Genomic DNA, 24,212 nt, shown 5'->3' with positions numbered 1-24,212 from the left:
GCAGGTGTCAAAGCAGGCGTGTGCACACGCGGGAGGCGCCGCCAAGCTCGGGACACCATACGCTGGCAGGCAGGGTCTGGACTGTGGGCCGTGAGTTCACAGCAGAGAGCTCTGCCGCTGGGAGGTGGTACAGGTGGGGCCGGGGCCAGGGCCGGGGCCAGGGCCGGGGCCGGGGTGAGAGGTCTGAAAGCTCCCTTGAACCCGGAGAGGACACGCGGTACGTGGCAACTCTGAGCCCGGGAGCAGCCCGGGAGCTTCCTGCAGGGGCAGTGCCTCCTCCATCCCCAGCCTTGTGCTTGTTACAAACACGGAGCTCTGTTGTCAGCCACCGTGAGGAGCTTCCGCGGTTCCGAGAGCGGAGCACGGCCCGGCCGTCTTGCTGGCGGGCGGCACGATGCAAGCATCCTGTGATGTGTGTGCGAGAAACAGCCTGATTTCAGTTACCACTCTGGTTAAAGACGTGTGACTGCTCAGAGTCCCAGGAAGTCCAGGGCCAGCTGGGCCCGAGACCCCGGACAGGACTGGCAGACCTGCCACCAGGGGGCGGACGCGAGCAGCCTTGCTGAGACGTCGGCGGCAGCGTCTGAACCGTCCCAGGCCTCATCCTCTGTCAGCGTGAAGAACTGGGTCCACAGGCGCAAGCATGAGGCTGGTCTGAACGCAGTCTTGCCAGGGCAAGCAGGAGACCGCCAGGCCCAGTGCCGAGTGGCAGGTAAACTCGGGGCATGGAAGGAGGCACCTAGGGGCTGCCTTGAGGTTAACGTGTTCCGTCTTTATCAGACACCAAGCAAAGGTGGTCGCTGCAGATGTCCAATGCCCTGCTCGAGGTGACCAGCTGGGACCAGGGTCCAGGTCTCGGGGCCTCCATCTGCCCATCCACAGAGAAGGTGGCCTGGGGCCGTCAGGGTGGAGACGCAGCAGCCTGCCGGCTCTGAACTCCGCCCTCCGGGAAGCTGCCGGACACCCACCGTCACAGCACGATCCAGTCTTCTCCACCATCAGAGCCGCTAAGGAAGTGTCCGCCGGAAAGGCGCGTGCCCTTTCTGGGAGCTGTGAGCGCGTCGGCTGTCAGCTGTGAGCACGGTGGAAACGTGCAGGGGGTGTGCACGGCGGTGAGCTAGGAGGGAACGGAGGCAGGGCCCGGAGCCCTGACACGCCGAGCGGCTCCCGGCCCCAGCCCTCCAGCGACAGGGGTGAACCGAGCGGCGCTGTCGGGCGCGTGGCTTCCCGTGCTGAAGTTAACGCAGATGGAGTGACCGTGACCTCACGGAGGAACACCCGCTGCCTGCAGGACACGAAGCCCAGAGCGTCCCCTCTGGTCCGGTTACCGCACCAGCTGGCCGTGAAAGCCGCAGGGCCGCGGGGCTGGAAGATACAGCTTCAAAGGCATCCTCGAGCCAGGATTTGGGGCTCCCCACGCCCACGGCCACTCTGACACTCCTTGTCAGGAGCCATCGGCTCTTTGCACCACTCTGGGCGTGGCCATCAGAACACGCCTGACTGGAACCTGGGGCCCTGCCCCTCCCTGCACGGGTTTGTGCTCCGAGGGGGGACTGCTCATCCTTTTATTTCCAGATCTCCCGATGCCCAACCGGAGCAGAGACGTCCGACAAACACTCGCCCAATTGACGGAAGTGGAGAAAAATGGTAGAGTCTGCACTGGACCAGGGTCCCCAGTGACCTCACCCTAGGCAGAGTCTGTGCACTGGACCAGGGGTCCCCAGTGACCTTACCCTAGGCAGAGTCTGTGCACTGGACCAGGGGTCCCCAGTGACCTCACCCTAGGCAGAGTCTGTGCACTGGACCAGGGGTCCCCAGTGACCTCACCCTAGGCAGAGTCTGTGCACTGGACCAGGGGTTCCCAGTGACCTCACCCTAACCTGACCCACAAAACCAGCCCCTGACCAGACACCAGCGCAGGGCAGGAAGTGGGAGCCTCAGAGGCAGACGTCTGGAATCCCCCCCCAATGAGGCTGCCTGCGTGGGCCTTGTCAACCCTGAACCTGAGCCCCCAGCACGACCTGGCCCAGGCTTGGGCTCTCCCCGTCTCCTTGCAGGCAGCAGGTGCACGGTTGCTGCACCTCCAGGTCCCCCAGGGGCCTGTCCGAAGCCATCTGTGCCCAAGGCCGCCCCTGCCTGTGCCTCCCCTCCCCCTCACCTGCTTGCCGAGTTCGGAGCCTTTCAGGAAGTCGTCCACAGAGGCGCCCCTCCTCCTGGGGTCGGGGGAGGCGTAGCCGTCCTCCTCATCAGAGTTGGTGCACTGCCCCGCGCCGCCCCTCTCCAGGAAGATGCTCCTTTTCTCTAACTTGGAAAGAAAGCAGACAAGCAGCTGAGCTGGGGCCGGCGGAGGGGTGATGCTGTGTCACCCCCGACCTGGTGCTGCAGGGGCAGTGGCTTCCAGCCCCAGGTGCCCCGGGGATGCCCCTTTGCTGGGCCAAACCCTGCAGCCTCCCTCAGGGCAAATGTGAGCAGGGCCTGGGGTCCTGACCCCACACAGCGCGCCCTCCAGGCTGTCCAGAGCCCACCTTGACCGTGGCTTGGAGCACCGTGGACTGCGGAAAATCTGTCCCTGCTCTGGGCCTCTGCCTGGCTGTAAAGGCCCCGTGAACAGCGTCACGGACTCCTGTCCTGCCCCTGCCGGCCAGAGCCCCAGATCCCAGCCAGCGGCCCTATCTGGGGGCAGGGGGCACCCCTCCCGGCCCACACGGCTTCACCCTGGGCATCCATGTTCAGGCCGTGGGAGCCAGCGATGAAGTGTGTGTTCACAAGGGTGTCCTCCAGCCAGAGGTCACACCCTCGCATTCGGGGTCTTTGAGCATTAATGGAGCTGACGGGAGACGTCACAGGAAAGTCTGCTTTCCCACTTTTCAAGACACGCCGAGGAGCTGTCAGAGCAGGGAAGACACGGCAGGGGGCTGGGGCTGCCCCTCCCCTACAGGACATGCGGCAAAAACGCCTCTGTCCGCCCACTCAGTCCCCAGAGTCCTCTGCACTGTTCACTTGAGACCCCTCAGGGTATGCACCTCCCTCGGTCCCCCAGAGGCTGGCTGTCTGGAGGGAGGGTCCCTGCGCCGGCACAGCCACTCCAGGGGTCGCCACCGGGGGCTGAGCCAGTTGCACTCACGAGTGCTGGTCCCCAGAAGCTGGTGTCCCACTGCACCGCCTGGACATGGCCCCACACACCCCAGACCTTCCTCCCCAGGATCTGGAAAATCCCACAGACAGGATGCAAATGTATCCATGGATCTCTCACCTGTGTGCAGTCACGGGTGTGTGTGACCATGGACGGATGCCCACGTGCAAGCCAGAGCTCGGGAGTGAGCCACCACCCAGGCCGGGCCCCCGGGACACAGCCCCCAGCCCCCTTCCTGCCATCTCCAGGGCTGCCTGGCTACATGTTCCGAACAGGAATGCAGAACTCAGGCCGGGCCTCCACCCATGGAGCCGGGGACAGGCACCACCAGCGCGAGGCCCCAGCTTACCCTGCTGCTCTCGGCCACTCTCTGTGCAGCCTCCCGGGCCATGGCCTTGGCGACAGTGCTGGACACCGGGGCCCCCTGTGGCTGTGGGAGGATGCGGCTGGGCGAGGGCGACCGCCGCCCGGTGCCCTGCAGGCTGGGTGGCTCCAGCATGTGTCCAGGTCCGTGTCTGGGCGTGGGCGCCCGGCTCTGCTCCCAAGCCTCCTCCATCCTGACGTGGGCACCCAGGGGCTCATCTTTGGTATCGGGGGCACCTGCTAATGGCTTCACTGGGGGAGCAGGTCTTGGGTGGGGGGTAGGAGGCACCAGCAGCTCGGGGGGAATGGCAGCCAAGGAAGAGTCCACGGACTCGCCCTGGACAGAGAAGGTCCGCACGGTCACAGCCTTGGCCTCCAGGCTCCGCAGCCGCACGAGCTCCACGGCGGTGCTGTCTGCCGTAGGGAAGATGACCTCGGCCACCTGCGCACAGAGAAGGCTGCTCACAGGCTGCCCCGCCCACCGGGCCAGCCCTCCCCTGCTCCCTGCCTGCTGCAGGCCCGGGGACCGACGAACACGCACCCTCTGCCCTTTGGCATACACGCCGTAGCCGGTGACGTTGGCACCGTTGGACAGCCCAGCAGGCGTCAGCGCGGGTGGCCTCCAGGATACCTGGACTGTGGCTGTGGTGGCTCCGGCTTGGACAATGACATCTTGTGGGGGGGCTGGAGGACCTGGGAGGGGGAGAGAGGTTTCTGGGCTGGCCGGGGGCAGAGGGGCACTGCTGGATTCAGCTTGTCCCGCCTGGGAATGGGATCACTCCTTTGAGTCACCAGGAAGACAGAGGTGCCGAGAACAGGCCAGAAACGGGAGTGGGAGAGCGGTCCCGTGCCTGAGGCTGCCCGTGTGACTCCCCTTGGGAGACGCCCCGCCCTGGCTGCATGCCAGCGCCTCATGGGGTCCGCAGCTCTGCCAGGTGACTCGGACAGCCCCTCAGACAAGGCGACTTGAGAGTGCAAGTCGGCCCTACCACCGAGCAAATGAGAGACCAGGTTCCAGCGACCACATCCGCCTGGGGAGCCAGCTCCGTGGGCCAGCTGCCAGGCTCCCCTGTGGGGGGACGCTTGAGCTGCACCCACAGGGTCCTGTGGGAGACAGCATCCTGGGCAGTGATCACGTCCCCGGCCGCTCCCCGTGGCTCCGTTCCCTGTGGGAAGTCCCTGACCATGGAAGGACCACAGAGGCCACGGAGGGGAGGAGACCACTGAACCACACGCCTGTGTGAAGCCCCCGACGCTGTAACTGCACGCCCAGGAGCCAGGGCTGTTCCCTGAGGTTCCCCAGGCCCGCACGCTCTCTGCTCAGGTAAACGCCTCTGCCACTCGGTCCCCCTGGCAGACGTGTGGCTTCAGCGTCTCATCATTTTGCAAACAAGAACCCTGAGTCACGGAAGTCACCCCACTACCAGGTGTGGGGAGCCCTGGTGCTGCTGGCGCACTGCCCAGCAGTCCTGACGTCCTCCCAGACCCCAGCTCACAGCCATACCCCACCGAGCAGCTCCTGTACCCTGACCCAGCTGGGCCCATCCCGTTCCACGCCTCCGTGGCTACACGCACCTGCCGCTGCCTACAGCCTGGCCTTTGGCCTTCTAACCACCTGCCTCTTCCAGGAAACCTGGATGAACCAGAGGCAGGACAAGAATGAATGCTGGAGCCTGGGGCCTGCCCGTGAACCCCAGCTCCTCCCCTCCCTGGCTTAAACAAGGGGTTTCTAATGGGTCATGGGAAGTGAAAGTCTAGGCAGTTGAGGCTGGGCATCGGGCATGGCGGTTAACACGCCGTGTGGGACCCTGCATCCCGGTGGGAGCGGCTGCCTGCAGATCCCAGCTCCCTCCTGAGCGCAGCTTCTTGCTGATGCACGCTCCGGGAGGTGGCAGTCATGACTCGCATAGCTGGGTGGCTGCCACCCAGGTGGGAGACCCGCAGAGTTCTGAGCTCCTGGCTCTGGTGCCAGCCAGGGGTCTCTGGATATTGGGCTGTGAACCTACAGACAGACAGATGGGAGGTCCACCTCTCTGCCTTTCAAACAAAAAAATCCAGGCATAATCTTTTCATGATATGCATTTTCCATGAACTTTTTGATAAGCGCAGACTTCCAGGTTTTTGCACCAAGATAAGTGCAAAAAAGAACTCTGTTTTCTGTGGCCTTGCTGAGGGACCCCATGGAACTGCAGAACGTGACGGATTCACGACAGTGGGTGTTTCCTGGTGACTCCTAGGCACGGGCTAGAGAAGCAGCCCTGAGGCTACTAAACGCCTCCCAACACCAGCTGCCCAGGCCACCTGGGGAGCGCAGCACAGCCCCAGCCCCGCTCCCCCCACAAGCAGCTCTGATCCAGAGTGCACAAGAAACAATGCGTCCCGGACGCCGCGTCCTCTCTCCGTGCAGAGTCACTGCGACCTGACAGCCGGAGAGGAAGCTCCCGATGCCGTCTCGGCCCACCCAGGGATGGAAAGGAAGCCCTGAGCCCGATAAAGGACTTACAAACAGCACCCAAGTCCTCCACAGCCGCTACCCCGAACAGTCGGGGCTGGAACACCGCAGGAGTCCAACAGCGCAGAACCCAGAGACACCGGGCGGCTTTCCCTACAGCGAGCTTGGTGATGAAAACAAGGAACCCGCCGTGGCCGCACAAACAAAGCAGAGGCCACGCGAATGGAAAACCCTCCCTGCCCTGCCCCTCCACGGGCAGGGGCGCCCTGCAGAGCGAGGCGAGGCGGCTCACCTGCGGGCAGGGTGGAGAACTCCACGAAGGCCTCCTTCTTCTCCCTCTGCTCCAAGGGCAGCTGCCAGGGCATCTGGTGGGGCCTGGCCAGGACCCTCACCTTGTAGGCCATGTTGGGCCTGAGGTTGAAGAACTGGTACTTGTACCGCGCAGCCCTGACGGTGTCGAGCTCCTCCTCGTTGAGGAAGATGACGTGGCTGTAGTTGCTGTTGGTGGGCAGCCACGAGAGCTGGGCGGAGATCTGCGTGATGTTGTCTACCCGCAGGTGGGAGGGGGCCACCACCACGTCCTTGCCCACCAGCAGCGTGCACTGCAGCTCGTCCGAGCTGCCCCTGCTCGTGACGCACTGGACGGAGATGCGGTAGGTGCAGGCTGCCGTGTTCAGCTTCTCGATGAGGGCCTTAGTCCTGCTGCCCAGGGTGAGGCTCAGGCGCGTCTCCTTGTCCACCAGGACGCTGTAGCTGCTCACGGTGCCCCAGCCCGGGGGCACTGCCGGGGGCTCCCAGCCCACAATCACACTTTTGGCGAGTTGTTTGATCAGGGTGATTTTCCTAGGGTAAGGCACGGTGTCTTCTCCAATGTCGTCAAGGTTCACGTCCAGTGGCCCCGCCCCGTTGCTGGTAACGTCTGAGTCCACGTGCGTTGGGGAGTGCAGGTCAAGGACGTCCCCCGCCTCCAAGCCAAGGCCAGGGTGGTTGATGAGGTTCTGGTCCTGCTCACTCCCCAGGGTGCTCGCCAGCCGCGACTCGCTGTCCTGGACAAAGTCCACAAAGTTGGATGGCACCAAGCCCCTCTGCCCGTCCAGGAGTTCTCCTGTTGGGAACAGGGGCAGGTGTCACCCAGCCACCCTGCGGGGGCCTGGGCTCCCGTGGCAGGCTTGGCACTGCTCCCTGACAACCACAAGGTACAGCAATGGGACTGTCCTGCACTGCTCAACGCTTTTCAGGAACCCACTCTAATGCCCCCTCCACCACCACCTAAACTCACCACCTGCGTCCCGGCCATCACTCCATCTGGTTCTCTCCGGGTGCCCAGACACCCCAGGAACCATCATGCTCCGCACAACAGCCACGCACCAGCTCCCCCCACACCTCCCAGCCAGGACAATACTTCCTCCGGTTAGGGACCTCTCACCGACTGAATGCCGAGCTCTGGAGTGACACCTGGCACACAGCAGGTGCTTTAAGATATCTGTTAGAAGCATGAACATGTCTGCGGCTCTTAGAGGTAAAAACAAAAAATGTCTTCCTGCTATCTTTGATAGACCATAAGAATCAGACTTAAAGGATGATCCCATCCCTTACAAAATACAGGGTGTACTTAGGGAACCCCCAAAGCACGTGTGAGCCTAAGTGAAGCCATCAGTCTGGTGACAGAGCCACTCTGAAGTCGACTGACAAAGAAGAAAAAAAAGGCATCCCAGGAGCTCCCACGGCCTGGGGGCTGCAGCGGGGCCCTCTTCTCGTCCCTGGAAACAGTGCGACTGCCCAGTGGGCGCAGAGGCGGGAAGCCGAGACCTGGGTGGAGGAGCTTGGAGGTCGGGCAGCCCGAGTCTCCAGCACAGAGCTGAGAGGACACTGCCCCATACCAAGGGGCACCCACGCAGAAACTGACAGGCCACGAGGCCCCAGCGGCTGGGGTGGGGACACTGGATCCTACTCCTCGGAGAAACTCCGATGTGACCCAGGGAGGGCCATCTTATTAGTCCTGGACTCTAACAGACTAAATAAGGACCTGGATTCTGCTCCTAACCCCTAGCCAGGGTGGTGTCTCCGGAGAGTGGCCCCTTTGCCCTAAGCACAGCCCTTACACACACACGTGTGCTGACACAGGGGAGATGTGTGTTGGTGATGACGGTGCTGATGGTTATGGTAGTGATGGTGTTGAATGGTGATCTGAGGGTGATGATGGCCATAGTGATGTTGGTGTGGGACGACGATGATGATGGTGATGATGGTGATGGTAATGGAGATACAGGGGTGATGATGGCGACAATGAATGGTGATGTGGGGTGATGGTGATGATGGTAATGGAGTTACGGGGGTGATCGTGGTGACAATGAATGGTGATGTGGGGTGGTGATGATGATGTGGGGTGATGATGGTGATGGAGATACGGGGGTGATGATGGTGACAATGGTGATGTGGGGTGATGATGGTGATGATGGCCATAGTGATGTTGGTGTGGGACGACGATGATGATGGTGATGATGGTGATGGTAATGGAGATATGGGAGTGATCATGGCGACAATGAATGGTGATGTGGGGTGATGGTGATGTGGGGTGACGTGGAGATGATGGTGATGGTGATGTGGGGTGATGGTGATGTTGGTGATGGTAATGGAGATATGGGAGTGATGATGGTGACAATGGAGATACGGGAGTGATGAGGGTGATGTGGATGTGATGGTGCTAATGGTGATGAATGGTGATGTGGGGGTGATGGTGATGGTGATGGCTAGCATTTGCTGAGCACCAAGTCAGGTCCTAGTCTCTTCTCTTCATCTCCATTGCCTCATGTATCCCGAGGTGGGCGCTGGTTGTTGTCTTCACTCTATCATACAGGACACCACGGCTGGGAGGGGAAGTGAGCTTCCCACGGTCACACAGTGATGACCCAGCCTCAGATCCAGCCTTGCTGGCGTGGGCACAATGCAGGGTGTGAGATCTGCAACACTGACACCCAAATCAGAGGCAATGATCGGTCTGCTCGCCGGCCACAGTGAGATTCCCGGGGCAGCACACCCAGAGGTTAGCACTGTACCCCGGCAGCCCACCGGCCTCCACTCCTGGCGTGCTAGCAGCAGCCTGGCCTCCCCTACACGAACACCAGGAAGAGCACCCAGCCGCTCCTCTCAGCACCCACAAAACACCACAAGGTAACAAACGGGGAACCTGGCAATTGAACAAGGACACCGCTCTGCTGAGGACGAACGGGGGAACCAAGCCCTAGCGCCGGCCCGGGCGGTGAAAGGCTCAGGGAGCGGATGGCCGAAGCCTGCAGGCTGCAGACTCACAGAGCTGCCGGACGCTCACCCCAGCCTGCGGCGGCGACAGAGGACCGCACTGCTGACCCGCACTCGTGGGAGGTGACGTGCAAGGCCCCTAGGTGGCCACAGGCCTCACGGCCAGCGGGCCACCCTCTCTCATGTGAGGTTGCCTAGGGGGACCCTGCCTGGCCTTGCCAGAGGGGCCATGCTCTGGGGGACCCTGAGGGTTCTGGGTAGGAAGATGGGAGGAGGAGACGCCCTTCTGGGAGCACAGTCGCCTGTGCATCCGGGGACTCGGTCACCGCAGGTGGAAGATACTCAGCGAGCAGCCGAATTCCGTCCACACCAGCCACACACAGAGCTTTGCTCCCTGCCATCCTTCCCAGCAACACAGCACCACAGCTGTCTACATCGCCCTTGCACCAGTCAGCGTCACAAGTCATCTAGGGTGTATGCAAACATCTAGGGTGTCCCCACCAGGGACACAAGCACCACATGGGGCATCCAAGGGGTCCTGGACCCGTCCCCTGTGGATAGCAGGGGACGGCTGTCAGGGTCGCTCGGCCCCATGGAGAGCTCTGTGGGGGAACGCTGTGGAACACCCACGTCGCCAGAGGTCTGTGGGAGCACGCTGGCAGCTTCCCTGACAGGCCAAAAGGGGGAACCTTATGTCCTTGAGAAGGGGAGAAGGCAGAGGCTGAGGGCCGGGCCACCACGGCCGAGCCAGGGCCTGGCAGGTCTACGGGGGCCCGACGTGGCCGGGGGGAGGGGCCGGCCGTGCTGACAGAGACCTTCGTAGAACCCGTCCTCGTCCATGTCCCCGTAGACGTAGAGGTACTTCCCGGCCGCGAGGGGCAGCTCAGCTTCCGGGTTCTCGTTGGGGCCATCGAAGGGGTTGTAACTGGAAGGAGAGGCAGATCACGCGTTAGCGGCCTACGGGGGAGGGAGGCGGGCAGCTCGGTCCTGCCCTGCGCCAGACGGCTCGGGCGCCCGGGGTTCCTGCCGCCGCAGGCTCGCTCTCGGGTTCAGGGCAAAGGTCTCATGATTCTAGCACCGGGCGTCTTTATGAGCCCAACGTCGTGTTCACACGTTCCTCCCACAGAACTGCACGTTTCCCAATCAGTAGGCAAGACGAAGAAAACTAAGTCGTCGTCTTCCAACATGTAAAAAGTTTGGCCACGGTGGAGTCACGCTGGCTACCCCCCTGCCGTCTCCCCTGCGACAGCTCGCTCTCTCCCCGGTGGGACGTCCTCTCCACCTCCACGAGGACCCCAGGCCACCCAGCAGGCAGACACCCTGGCTAACGGCTGCCGTGCTGGGCCTGCCGTCACTTCCGGCCTTGACTGGCGGGTGCCTGCTGCCTGGGCTGCCCCCACACACGGCTCGGAGCACCCCGGAGTCCTGAGCAGCAGCCCTGACGCCTCCCTGCGTGGCCAAAGGCATGCACGCACTCACAGTTTGGGGTACACGCTGCCTGAACACCCTCATAAACAGACTCCCCATTCTCCCCTCCCCCCACAGGGTGAGCACGGCTGATCTCAAGCCCTCAACGTATCGGGAGTGACACTTTCAAGTCATGTCCAACTTGGAAAACCAAACACAGGAAACAAATTCAGAGGAACTTAAATTTTCCAATTAAAGGGACAATTAATTTAGAATAACAGGGGCCGGTGCTGCGGCGCAGTGGGTTAACGCCCTGGCCTGAAGCACCAGCATCCCACATGGGCCCCAGTTCAAGACCCAGCTGCTCCACTTCCAATCCAGCTCTCTGCTATGGCCTGGGAGAGCAGTGGAGGATGGCCCGAGTCCACATGGGAGGCCCAGAAGAAGCTCCTGGCTCCTGGCTTCAGATCGGTGCAGCTCCGGCCATTGCATACATTTGGGGAGTGAACCAGCGGATGGAAGACCCCTCCCTCCCTCTCTCTCCTCTCTCTCCTTTCTCTGTGTAACTGTGACTTTCAAATAAATAAATAAATCTTTAAAAAATTTAGAATAACAGAAAAGGCCTCAATAAGAACATAAAAACGGGGGCCAGCATTGTGCGCTGGCAGGTAAAGCCGCCACGTGAGGCCAGCGTCTCACACAGGTGCTGTTCACGTCTCAGCTGCTCCACTCCATTATGTTTTTAAAGACCTATTTATTATTTGAAAGGCAGAATTACAGAGATCTCCCATCTGCTAGTTCAATCCCCAAATAGCCATAAAGTTGGGAGCTGGCACAGTTGGAAGCCAGGAGCCAGGAGCTTCTTCCAGGTCTCCCAAGTGGGTTCAGAGGCCCACGCACTTGGGCCATCTTCCACTGCTTTCCTAGACCATTAGCAGGGAGCTGGATTGGACGTCGAGCAACAGGCACCCAAACCAGTGTCCATACGGATGCTGGCGTTACAGGCAGCAGCTTTACCTGCTACTCCACAGCCCCCAGCTGTCCAGCTTCTGATTCAGCTCCCCACTAATGACCTGGGAAAGCACTAGAAATGACCCAAGTCCTCGGGCCCCTGCACCCATGTGGGAGACCCAGAAGAGGCTCGTGGCTCCCGGCTTCGGCCCAGTCCAGCCCTGGCTGCTGTGGCCATCTGGGGAGTGAAGCAGCAGGTGGAAGATTTCTCTGTGTGTGTGTGTCTTCTTCTCTGTAATGCTTTAAAATAGCTAAGTCAATCTTGAAAAAAGAGAAGAAAAATAACACGACCTGGAGGTGGCAGCAGACGCAGTAAAGTTACGCTGCTGTAATGTGACTCCAGCCACAGCAGTATCTGACCCACCAGCACTCACATGTGATGGCCACTAAAATCCCAGTGGGGGAAACAGACACCCCCACCCCACAAAGCGAGATGGCTGCCCAAAGTCACGGAGGCTGGGCAGTGGGGGTGGGACCAGAGCCGAGGCCTCCTTGTCCCCACCCTGCACAATTCCATCCACAGGTGAACATTATCCAGCAGCACGGCCACGGCTGGCCAGGGGCAACCTGCGTGAGGAGCATGAGCAGGGCCCAGAGGTCAAGGCCGGAGGCAGGGGGGTAGAGCTGTGTGTGCAAGGACACGGGGCCAGGAGCAGGCTCCTGTGAAGCAGAAAGGAGGCCAGCGTGGCTGAGGGCGTGGGAGTGAGAGAAGCTGAGAGGGGAAGCTTGGGGACCGAGCTGGTCTGGGCACTGATATAACATGGAGTCTTCAGCCAAGGAGTGGCTAGATGAGACGTGGTCCATGCATCCATCCATCAGCTGATGGGCCGATAGGACGTGGTCCATCCACCCATCAGCTGGTGATGGGCGAGTGAGATGTGGTCTGTCCGTCCATCAGCTGGTGATGAGCAGGTGAGACGCAGCCCGTCCGTCCATCAGCTGATGGGCCAATAGGACGTGGTCCATCCATCCATCCATCAGCTGATGGGCCGATAGGACGTGGTCCGTCCATCCATCAGCTGATGGGCCGATAGGACGTGGTCCGTCCATCCATCAGCTGATGGGCAGGTGAGACACTGTCCATCCATCCATCCATCAGCTGGTGACAGGCTAGTGAGATGTGGTCCGTCTGTCCATCAGCTGGTGATGGGCGAGTGAGATGTGGTCCGTCTGTCCATCAGCTGGTGGTGGATACATGAGACGCAGCCTGTCCATCCATCCATCAGCTGATGGGTGAGTGAGACGCGGCCCATCCATCCGTCCATCAGCTGGTGGTGGGCAGGTGAGATGTGGTCTGTCCATCCATCAGCTGGTGATGGGTGAGTGAGACGCAGCCCGTCCATCAGCTGACGACGGACGGACGGAGATGTGGTCCGTCTGTCCGTCAGCTGGTGGTGGATACATGAGACGCGGCCTGTCCATCCGTCCATCAGCTGACGATGGGCGGAGGAGATGTGGTCCGTCTGTCCGTCAGCTGGTGGTGGGTGAGTGAGACGCGGCCCGTCCATCCATCCATCAGCTGCGCTGGGCGGAGGAGATGTGCTCTGGCCGCTCAGCGGAGTAGAGTTCGCACTGATGTGAGCTCCCGCGAGGATGGATCTTGATTACCTTGCGCTCAGAGGAGGCCGCTCACACACACGACCAGAGCTGAATGGCCCCACTTTTAGGAAATGCACACAAAAGGGACCTCTGCAGAGGGCCGCAGGGGTCTAGGTGGGGAGCGAGGTGATGCTGGTGATGGTGGAAGGGAACAGGGCTCACGGTGAGGTGACGGACGGTGGGGACGGCAGCACGTGTGTGGACGTGAGGAAAAGCACGGCGCTGTGTCCGGGGCTGGGTCTGTGTCTGCTCTGAGGCTCTGCTCATCAGGTGGAGGAGCCGTGGGGGGTGGTGAGGGCGTGGGGGGTGGCAGGGCCGAGGGGTGGTGAGGGTGGGGGGGACTGGTGAGCGAGGGGGTGGTGAGGGCGTGGGGGATGGCAGGGCCGAGGGGTGGTGAGGGTGTGGGGGGGACTGGTGAGCGAGGGGGTAGTGAGGGCGTGGGGGATGGCAGGGCCGAGGGGTGGTGAGGGTGTGGGGGGTGGCAGGGCCGAGGTGTGGTGAAGCTAGGGGGGAGGAGTGGCAGGGCCGAGGGGTGGTGAGGGTGTGGGGGGGACTGGTGAGCGAGGGGGTGGTGAGGGCTTGGGGGGTGGCAGGGCTGAGGGGTGGTGAGGGCATGTGGGGGTGGCAGGGCCGAGGGGTGGTGAGGGTGTGTGGGGATGGCAGGGCCGAGGGGTGGTGAGGGTGTGTGGGGGTGGCAGGGATGAGGGGTGGTGAGGGCGTGGGGGGTGGCAGGGATGAGGGGTGGTGAGGGCGTGGGGGGTGGCAGGGCCGAGGGGTGGTGAGGGTGGGGGGGACTGGTGAGCAAGGGGGTGGTGAGGGCGTGGGGGGTGGCAGGGCTGAGGGGTGGTGAGGGTGTGTGGGGGTGGCAGGGATGAGGGGTGGTGAAGCTGAGGGGGGAGCAGCAGGTGAGGGGGCGGTGAGGGTATAGGGGGTGGCATGGCTGAGGGGGGCAGTTCGCCCTTGCCCTCGCCCATCTCCAGCCCACGGCACCTGCCACAGAGAACAGAAGTGCCGTGTGCGGCCACGTGGGCTCCCATCCTCCTCAGTGAGCGCCAATGCCAAGGTCCCCGTGTGGGACATTGGCTTAGCGGCCACAGTCACAGCAAGGGGCAGGGCTGGGCCTGGGGGGGCCCTGGGCCACATCCCCCTCCTTGGATTCCCATTTGCCCCTACTGTGGGTGACCTGTGTCCTCCCCAGCCCAACAGGTGCTGCCTGTGAGTGGGGCCTATCTGGGAACAGGGTCATTGTGGAAGACCCAGGTCACACAGCAGGAAGGCCAGCCCAACCCAGTGGACACAGACACACATGGGGGAGGCGCCCAGTGAGGATGGAGCTGTGAGAGCCCCTCCCTGGGGGTCTGCAGCCACTTGACCTCTGACCTGGGAGGAGCAGGCCACCTTCATCTGAAGGGACCCAGTGTGGCCCTGGGGGGACCCGCCACCCCTGCTGTCCACCCAGCACCTGCTCCCCTTCAGAGCCGGGAGAAGGGGCTTCTTGGCGTGAGGCCTGGCCCTGGGCTGCCCTGCTCACCCCGTGGCGTCCCACGCTCTCACCTGTAGCGGGCCACACACAGGTGCACTTTCCCCGAGTATCTCTGCTTCGAGGTGCTGGAGTTCCTGTCATTGTCCATCTGTGGACGACACGAGCACGCCCGGTCACAGGAGCCCAGGCTGCACACCCGCCAGGCTTGGACGAGCCCGGGCTCTGGAGCCGCCCCCTGCAGCCTCAGTGCGACACCTCAGGGACACGGAAGGGGCCTTGGTGAAGAACGCGGGCTCTGAGCACCCCTGCACACGGGCGGTGCGCGTGTGCTCTGGTGTGATTCGGGCAGGACACACGGAGCGGGCAGGCCCTGCCCGTGTCCTTGGCCCTCGAGGGGCTCAGGCCCAGGAGGACCCCACCCTCCTGCAAACGGGGTGCTCAGTGGTTCAGCAAGACCCTGCGGGGCCCCAATCCTCCCTTCCTGCCGTCTCAGGGCTTGGGGGAGGGCACTCTGCCCATGGGCTTCCCTACGCCTCCTCCCCTCCTGGAAGCCAGCACGCTCTCTTCAGGCACAAACCAGGCCGCGGTCCCCCTCCCGTGGCTCCCTCTGACTTTCCACAGAAGACCGAGTGCTGTCCTGTGGCCTCAGCTCCTGGACCCCCTCCCCGGGACCCCCCACCAGACAGGCTTCTTCTGGCTCCTCCCCCTCGGCCCAGCAGGACACAGTCACCTTCAGCCCTTCCCCCAGGGTCCTTCCTGAACGCCCACCACCTCACTTTGGGCCATGTGGCCTCGCTGTGTCACCTGCACCAGACTCCCCGCGACCCGGCATCTTAATGCCGACTTAGCCATGGTGGGGTCTCCAGGTGGATGGAATCAGGGAAGAACTGAGGCGGGGAGGGGAGGAAGGGGCGGGGCCGCGGGGTCCACCCTAGAGCAGAGGGAGCGGGCAGCCCCGCCCAGGAAGGGCACTCACCGTGGATTCAAACCTGCATCTTGGGCCCCCAGTCGGTGATGGAAAGGTGGGCTTGACAGACAGTGGAGGGGGCTTGTCGCCGGGGAGCGGGAGGGGCCGAGCGTATCCACCAATCACAGAGCAGCCTCGGGCAGTGCTCTCCTGACCTGAAGCAGGTGGAGAGAGAGAGAAACTAAAACCACAAATGTGGGTGGGTCACTCGCTCCCCGGGCTGGCAGCAGGGGTGAGCTCTGCTCAGGGGTCCCTACTCCCACTGCTCACCTCCCCAGGGGACCCCGCCCCCTGCTGCTGGGACAGCCGCTTGGTGGTGATGGGGTGGTGCCGAGGGGCTGTGAGGCCACCTCCAAGAAGAGAAGCCATGAGGTAGGGGACAGGGATGGCACCAGGGACAGGGCTGGCCCTGCCCCCACCTGCAGCTGGACACAGCCCTTTCTGCCCGCAACGACTTGAGGAGGTTGGTTTTGCTGTCGCTCACAATTGGGAGAGTCTGGACCAGCCACGGGCCAGGTCTGCAGCTAAAAAATGCCTATGACGGAGATGGGTAAAGAAGGAAGTAGCTCCCTGCCCACCCCGTGCCCCGGATCGAGGCCGCTGGCCCCGTGCCAGCTGTATGAGCACAGAACCGAGCGCTGTGGCCCATGCTGGCCTGAACCGTCAGAGCGGAAGCGTGCAGGCGAGGCAGGGGCCGGGCGTGTGCCAGAGAAACGGAGTTTTCCTTCCCAGAGCTCCTGGCCGCCCTGGGCACCGCAGAGAACTCTGCGCTCGGTCCAGGCCCCCTCCATAGCCCTCCCATGACAGTTGCCTCCCTGAAGGCTGGGGCCTTCGTGGAAATGCAGAAACCCAAGACGCACGGGCAGCTCCAGGCATGCGCAGCAGCTGCCCGCCATGACCACTCCCCTGCACCAGCCCTGGGCGCCTTGCACACCATTCCCCACCCACACCCACCCACCCGTTTCTCAGCCCCTCCCACTGCCAGGCGCTCCACCAGGGCCCAGCTGGGTGTGTCACGTGCTCAGTGAGCCTGCGCTCCTGCCCTCTGGGAGGCTCTGCAGTGACCACGGACTGGACTACACGTGGCAGATCCAGGCGTCGGGAGGGGGAGAGGGGACCCCTGGGAGAGCATCCCACACTCAACCAGAGCCCGCCTCACCTGGAGGACAAAAGGCACCAAAAAGAAGCCGTCCACCCACCACAACAGCAACCTGGGGACCTAGAAATCGCCCTCCGTGGAATTCCACGGCCCTGACACTCATCTCCCCTAAATTTAAAATAACGAGGTCTTAGGTAGGCCGACCTGGGCCTCAGCCCACTGAACTGTGCTTCCTGCAACAAGGTTTAATCCCACGAGGCCTGTGATGGAGACAAGCCCCCTGCACGTGCACAGCAAAGTCAGACCACCCTGCCCCGCTCTGCCCCTAACTTCAGACGTGGTGGGAAAGGGTCAAACCCACCGTGGCTCATCTGGGCCTTCGTGGGGCAGAAGCTCCAGGCTCTCCCCAGTTCCCAGGCTGTTGGGGTGGAAAGTGAGGGAGCAACTGAAGCCACAAAGAAGCCTCGCTGGGGAGCCGGAGAGCAGGCCAACAACTCCTCACACAGTGGAAGCTGTGTGGACACCGCAGCCAGACTCCTGGGTTCAAACTCCAGCTCAACCGCTAATTAGCTGTGTGACGCACACGCGTGCCTCAGTTTCTCTCATCCGTAACGTGGGCTGAAGAACACCACGCAGCACGTGGCACCTGCTGGTCATCGCTGCTGAGAGTGACCCGAGACGTCACTGCACAGCCCCCAGGGGTCGGCGGGGGGGAGGTCAGGCACTCACCTCTGCCAGTGGGCGGGGCCAGTCCATTCAGGAACTGTGGGAGAGGCTTGTCCAGGGAGGCCGCAGCGGCGCTGCCCAGCAGGTGGATGTGCCCTGCGTGCTGGCGGAACTTCTCCAGGTCCCGCGACAGCAGGTCGAACTGCTCACTCTGCGTCCGGCATTTCTGCTCCAGCTCGCGGACCTTGGCCTGCACGGCAGAGGCGGGCATGGGTCAGCAGGTGGCCTTTGGCAGTGGCATTGTGTGTACATGCACACGTGTTCTATGTGTGTACACGTGCATACACACGTGTTGTGTGTGGATGTCTCAAAGTGCTTCAGAGGGTTCATGGGAAGGGACTTAGAAGGTGTTTGGTGCAAAAAATTTTTTTTGGAAATCTATGCATACAAGGGTTTTCAACAGGTTTGTGGAAAATATGTGTAACAAAAAGCCTATCTCGGATTTTAAAATGTCTCTGCACCAAAATCGACTCTTTCAGTTCCATTTTTCCACAGGAGTTTTGAAATGCCCTGGTATGTGACCGTGTGCGAGAGGGCAGTGTGTGCGTGTGCGTGGGGAGCACACAGGGGCTGCCTCCTGCCTCTCCCTGAGGGCAGTGTCGGATGAGCCAGCTCCCAGGCTGCCTGGCCGGCCAAGGGAGGGAGCCCAGATACCAGGAAACCCCGCACACGCTCAGCTCCCGGCCAAGTGCGACTGCTCTGGCCCCACTCCGTGGTGGGCAGCCTGGCCGGGGCTCTGTGAATCCAGACTGCGGCTGCAGGCGGCCAGGCTCAGGACAGCTCAGGGGCCAGCCTGCTCGTGCGTTTGTTCTCATGGGGGCGCCCCTCCCAGACCCTGGGTGGCAGAACTCCAGAGAACAGTTTTCAGCAGTTCAGGGAGGCTTCTATCTGCTGGGCTGGTCGGCAACGTCACAGCCTTTGCCGACATCACAGAGACATCCCAGAGCCCAGGGAAGAGCAAATCTCCCTTGGAGACCCTTGGAGGAAAGGGTGACCCAGCAAGCTCTCTCCACGGACAGCATGGGCGGGGCCAAGCCTGACTCGGCTCCCCTCCCCGCGACCAGGGCCACACACACAGCAGAGCCCCAGCTCTCACCTGTCTTCCTCACGCTCGCTGCCCCCTGACAGCCCACCTGTCTCCATGGCTACATTGTAAGCTCCGAGCCTTACCTTTCTCACTCACTGGTGGATTCTCAGCACACACCAGAGAGTCAGGCACATAGTAGGTGCTCAATAAACGTCTGCTGACTCAGGGAGAACAGAGGAGCCCCAGAGGGCAGGTCCCCCACGCCCCTGTAGCAGGGACTGGTCAGTCTCACCTGCCTGCACCCGAGCCCCCCCACGTCTCACCTGCCTGCACCTGCACCTGCCTCTCCCTCTCCCTCCAGGGGGCTGGGAAACCCCCTTGAGGGAATCCTCAGCTTTGGGTGTTCGCGGCTTCCCCACTAAGTGTCAGCCACACGAGGGCAGGCTCTTGCGCACTTCCCGCACTCGGAACAGGAGCTGGCACAGGCTGGTGCTCAAGAGATGCTTGGTTTAACACAGGAGAAGAAAGCAGGGGCCGTGATGCGCTGCACCCTGGGGCCCAGGCCGACGGGGGCTCCACGCGGACACCCCCTCCCCTCCCCTCCCCTCCCCCTCCCCTCCCGGCACCGTGCGCCTCAGCTCCCTAGTCCAGAAGGAAGTGCTATTTATGTCTCGGCACAGATTTCTAAAAATAAACTCAACGCTTATGCTTGTAATTAATCTCTTCAGCTCATCAAAGAAAACCGGCACAGTTTTTCTTTTAAAAAGCTGAATGAGCTTGGCCAACAAAGCCGTCTCCAGCAAGGGAGGTGCCAATGCTGGGGGCCGCAGGCACAGGCGGGCTGACCCACAGGCGCAGGGACAGGTCTGACTCAACAGCAGGGTCCTTCAGGCCACGCGTGCTACCCAGGCCCACTCAGAGCGTGGGGGCCCTCAGCCAGGGAGCTGCTGCCAAACGCCACCTTGGACCAGGAGGGACACGGGCCGGGCCCTAAGCACCCCTGTGCTCTCCAAAATGAGTTGCAGGTGCCCGTGGCAGGTGAGAGCCGGGGCGGGGGAGGGGAGGAGCAGGGAGCCACGCTGCAATGGTCTGCTCCCATTTTACTGTGCGTGGCAAACCACAACCAGCGCAGCAGGCCCTGACGTCACATGCAAACACCACGACCTCACCAAAGGGGCAGCACCGTCCTCCTTCATACTCGAGCAATACTCCAGTGATGGAGGGCAGCCCAGCGGGTGTGAGCTGGGGAAGCTGGGGCAGTTAAGGGTACCACGAGGGCGTCTCTCGGGGTGAGAGAATCGTCTGCCCGTGAGTATGGTGGAGGTTGTGTGAGCCTACACATGCAATCAAATCCATAGGTCTATACACACAGGCAAGTAAGTGGGGTAAGCTCAAGTAAGTCCACAGCACAGCCGCTGGTATCATGCTGGCGTCAGATTTCCAGTTTCTTAAGCCTTTTAAGATCTCTGTCTATCTGTCCATCCATCCATCCATCCGAGAGGCAGAGCGAGAGCAAGAGAGATCACCTATCCACTGGTTCACTCCCCAAGTGGCCGTAACAGCAAGGGCTGGGCCAGGCTGAAGCCAGGAGCCTGGAACTTCACCCAGGTCTCCCACATGGGTGCAGGAGCTTAAGTACCATCTGATGCCTTCCCAAGCACAGTAACAGGGAGCTGGGCTGGCAGCTGAACAGCTGGGCTTCAAACGCACACTCCAATATGGGATGCTGGTGCTGCAAGCCGAGGTGAAACCTGGTGTGCCGTGACACCAGGCCCAGCTCCCTGGCTTTAAAGTTTAAGAGACAGAGAGCTCTCATCCACTGGATCCCTCCCCAAACGCTCACAACAGACAAGACCGGGCCAAGCCTGAAGCTGGGGACTCAACCCAGGTCTCCCGTGTGGGTGACAGGGATCCAACTGATACAGCCATGACCTCTGCCCCCAGGGGTCTGATTGGCAGGAAGCAGGTTGTGGGGGTGGAGCCAGGACTTGAACCCAGGCAACCTGACGAGGGACACGCGTGTCCCCACCAGCATCTTCTGAACCTCTACGGACTGCCTGCCCCAGCTTCCGGCTTCCGAAGGTCCCTAGGGTCCTGGAAGACACTGTGGTTGGGCAAAGCTTGGGAAGGGTCCACAGAACTTTGTGCTGTTTTTGTAAATTTGGGGAGTCTAAAATTATTTCAAATTGACAGTCGTATTTCAGATCTGAAGCTATTTCAAAATAAGAAGTTTCAGTCATGTACAGATGCTTCACAACCTGAAATGGTTAGACAGCTGGTGTGCGCAAATGGTGCGGCTGGCACACGAGTGTGGCGTGGGGGTGCCACGGCAGATAGAGGGAAGGGCCGCTGAGGTCCTGCCACCTCCATGGGGGCTTGGCACCTGGTGAGCACCTCGGGCAGAGGTCTTCAGGTGGGGGCTGTCTGACCCGATATGCTGGACAGAAGGCAGCATCTCACCTGCGCCTGGCCCTGGGGGGTGGGCAGACCAGGGATGGACTTGAAGGCCATGCATGAGCCACCATCCACCTGCTCTCCCACCTGTAGCCTGAAGGGCCAGGATCTGAGCATAGTGTGGCCTCCCCACGAGGCCGACAGAGGAAGCCCTCGGCAGCCAGTCTGTCCCAGCACTGAGTGTACAGTACGCTGGGGAAACCATTAGTGTGAGGCTGAGAGGATGGCGGGGAGGGCCACCAGGCTGGAAGGAGCTGGCCCCTGTTTAAGGGACAGGCTGTGGCACAGGAGGGCATGGGGGGGAACCCTGCTGCATGGCACGGAGCGCCCCTGGCCAGGGAAGCATCTGATGCCAGAAGGAGGGTCCCCAATGAGAGAGGGAGCCAGGCTGGCCTCCAGGACACTAACCTCAGCCCTCCAAAGGCCACACGTCCCAGGCCCCCACGGGCTGTGAGCATTTGTACCAATTAAACCCAGGCTTCAACCCTTGAGGCTGCACCATCCCACAGGGCTCCAGGCCACAGAGGTCATCAGCACAGGCCCCAGGCCAGGGCTGGGACTAGCAGGGTGGAGAGGGCAGGCTTGGGGGTGGGCCCAGGGGGCAGGGGAGCCTGGGGCTGCAGGCCTGCCACCGGCTCCTGAGCTGGACGACCGTGGTGAGTTCCCCAGTATCCTCGGGTGAAGAAGAAACGGTGTGTGACTCCCTGTGGTGGGATGGATGGGAGGGCTGAGCAGTTTCACAGGCCAAGGATGTGGAAAAGCAGCCACGGCAGGAATGTGGGCAGCACTCAGCGCCTGGCCGCAGCAGCCAAGCAGACCCTGGCCACTGTAGCAGTGGTGACCATAGGAGTCTGGAATTTGTCCCAGGGCATCACTGCCAGTGACACTGGTGTTGTCTCCATTGTCTGCATAGAAGCTGAAGTGACAGTAGTAGTCACAGCAGCAGCATTAGCCTTACTATCGTTGCCATCTGTGGGATTGTCACTGTCACCGTGGCAGCAGGGCTGGTGTTGTCACTGTCACCGTGGCAGCAGGGCTGGTGTTGTCACCGTCACCGTGGCAGCAGCAGTGCTGGTGTTGTCACCGTCACCATCACCATGCAGCAGCAGGGCTGGTGTTGTCACCGTCACCATCACCATGGCAGCAGCAGGGCTGGTGTTGTCACCGTCACCGTGGCGGCAGGGCCCCTTTGCCGTGGTTATTGTATGGCAGCAGCAGTGGTGGTGGCAGTAGCAGTCTCTGTCTCCCCATCGGGCACCATGGGCCATCCACAGGTGCCCCAGCAAGAGGCAGGACGGCGGGCAGCGAATGCTGTTCCTGTTGTGGCCGCGGTGTTCAGAGGACGGGCTGTGAGGGGCAGTGGTGCTGACGGGGCCCTTCCCTCCCTGCCTTCCAGGTGTGGGGCCCTCCTTGCTCTCCGAGCTGGCCGCAGGCATCGTGTGCCAGTGCTTGAGACCACGTCCCCTCCTTTGGAGCCTGCTGGGCCCCGCCGTCGCCGGCCTCTCCTTCCTCCCACTTCGCCACAGGTGGTTCTTTGCACAGGGTCTCTGGGCAGGGGCTGTCACGGAGCCCTGTGACTGACCTAGGCAGGGTCCTGGAGCAGGCAGACTGGAGAGCTGACCGCAAATCCCGGGCGCCCACGGGAGTCTGCAGAGGGGAGCAGCGGGAAGAGCATGCACGAAGTGACTGCCGCCGGCCACTCCGCCTGTCTCAGCCACAGCCCGCCCGCCCTCACAACCCTCTCTCTCTCCAGAGAAGCAGTGACCTGTAGTTCGGCCAAGCCTCCTCTCGGGCGCAGCCTGTTTCCAAGGTTCCTGAGTGCACAGTCTGAGCAGGTACCCAGGCACAGCGATCTTGCCCTGCAGGAAGACGCAGCCCCTCCCTGCACCGGCGAGCTGGGAAGGCAGGTGTCTGTGCAAGTGGGGCGCGGGTGTGGCACTTGCGCGTGTCATAGCCTCGTAGTGCGTTCTAGGGCTGGCCACGCCACTCCCATCTGAGGTTTCCCCGGCAAAGAATCTCAGAGCTGCGTCTGACCGCGCCTGGCCCACGTGCACTTCCTGCTCGGACCCCTGCCGCAGGGCTTGGAAGAAACAGCATCGAGGCGGCCTGACACAACTCTGAGTGCCCCGCCAACAGCAGCTTACGGAGGCTGGGGCCCTGCCCCGCCGGGACGCGTGGGCAGCTGCGCGGCAGTGGCTGGAGCCACCCTCAGAAGGCGGCGAATTCTCTGTGAAACACTTCAATGAAGCCAGGGCCTGACTCGCTCTCCACCTCCCCTCTGATGATGCGACCTGTCGCCCCCACCACACGCCCGCCTTGATGCCCTCGGCACAGGGCCGCCGGCCTTGGCCTCGCCGCCTTGCAGACCCTGGGCTGAGCGGCTTCTCTCAGCTCCAGCACGTGGCCGAAGAGGCGAGAACTGGCGGACTCAGCCCGTGGAACTGAAGGCAGAGACAGGGCAGAGTCCCCGACGCTTCCGTGTGGTTCCGCTCTGGGTGCTCCTTGGGAGCTTTCGCAGGGGTTCGAGCCCCTGGTCCTCGCGGAGGCTGGCTGGCGAGGGCTGGCCGTGCTGCTGCCGAGCCCAGGCAGCTGGGGCTGGAGCCAAGGCTATCCCCAAGTCACGGCAGGAGGGACGGCTTCCCAGAGATGCTCAAAGGAGAGAGCGGCCCACCAGCCTGCACGAGGTACTGTAGATCTCGGGATCTGGTCATCTGCTCCAGGCTGGCAGGGAGAAGGTGGGCATCCGGCCTGGCCCCCTGCCCTGAGGTGGCCACCTGCAGGCCCACAGGGAGTGGGGTCGCTGCTCACGAGCCACTGTGCCACCCAATGGCACAGTCACCAGACACGTAACTGGGGCCATGGGCAGAGACAGGCGTGCAAGGTGGACGTGGGCTCTCGCAGAGGAAAACCCCTCGGAGACAGGACCACCAGTGGACCACTCCTCCACGCGGCCATTTTCCTCGGACTTCCTGGCTTCAGAGCCGGAGCCACAGGCACAAGCAGGCGATGCTCTGGTTGTTCCGTGCTCTTTATGTGACGTTCCCACGCTGGACGCTTGCTGCCAGGAGCCCCGCACACTGGTGCTGACCCTCAGACCCCATGGGACGTTGGCCTGAGCTTGACCAGTGAGGAAGGCAAGGCAGGAAGGGCGAAAGGCCACACACCTCACAGGCGACAGGACAGACCCCAGCCCTGGACTGCAGTCCCTGGCCCCTCTGCCCACCCCTCGGGTT

General features: G+C 62.2%; 1 protein-coding gene across 5 annotated transcripts in view; it reads right to left on the bottom strand.

Annotated features, from left to right (window-relative positions):
- Positions 1-24,212, bottom strand: part of RIMBP2 (RIMS binding protein 2) — a 189,009-nt gene that overhangs the window by 28,017 nt on the left and 136,780 nt on the right. For all 5 annotated transcript variants that reach the window (XM_062182189.1, XM_062182192.1, XM_062182193.1 and 2 more), the window contains exons 5-12: positions 17,502-17,688; positions 15,683-15,828; positions 14,778-14,854; positions 10,022-10,131; positions 6,241-7,053; positions 4,038-4,189; positions 3,483-3,938; positions 2,159-2,305 (exon numbers count right to left, since the gene is read on the bottom strand). In XM_062182189.1, the coding sequence (XP_062038173.1) occupies positions 2,159-2,305; positions 3,483-3,938; positions 4,038-4,189; positions 6,241-7,053; positions 10,022-10,131; positions 14,778-14,854; positions 15,683-15,828; positions 17,502-17,688 (2,088 nt within the window). The remainder of the gene's footprint in view (positions 1-2,158; positions 2,306-3,482; positions 3,939-4,037; positions 4,190-6,240; positions 7,054-10,021; positions 10,132-14,777; positions 14,855-15,682; positions 15,829-17,501; positions 17,689-24,212) is intronic.

This window comes from Lepus europaeus, chromosome 23 (assembly GCF_033115175.1).
Source record: "Lepus europaeus isolate LE1 chromosome 23, mLepTim1.pri, whole genome shotgun sequence".
Taxonomy (NCBI): Eukaryota; Metazoa; Chordata; class Mammalia; order Lagomorpha; family Leporidae; genus Lepus; species Lepus europaeus.
Note: the sequence above shows the minus strand (reverse complement) of the source record. Positions and strands in the feature narration are given on the sequence as shown.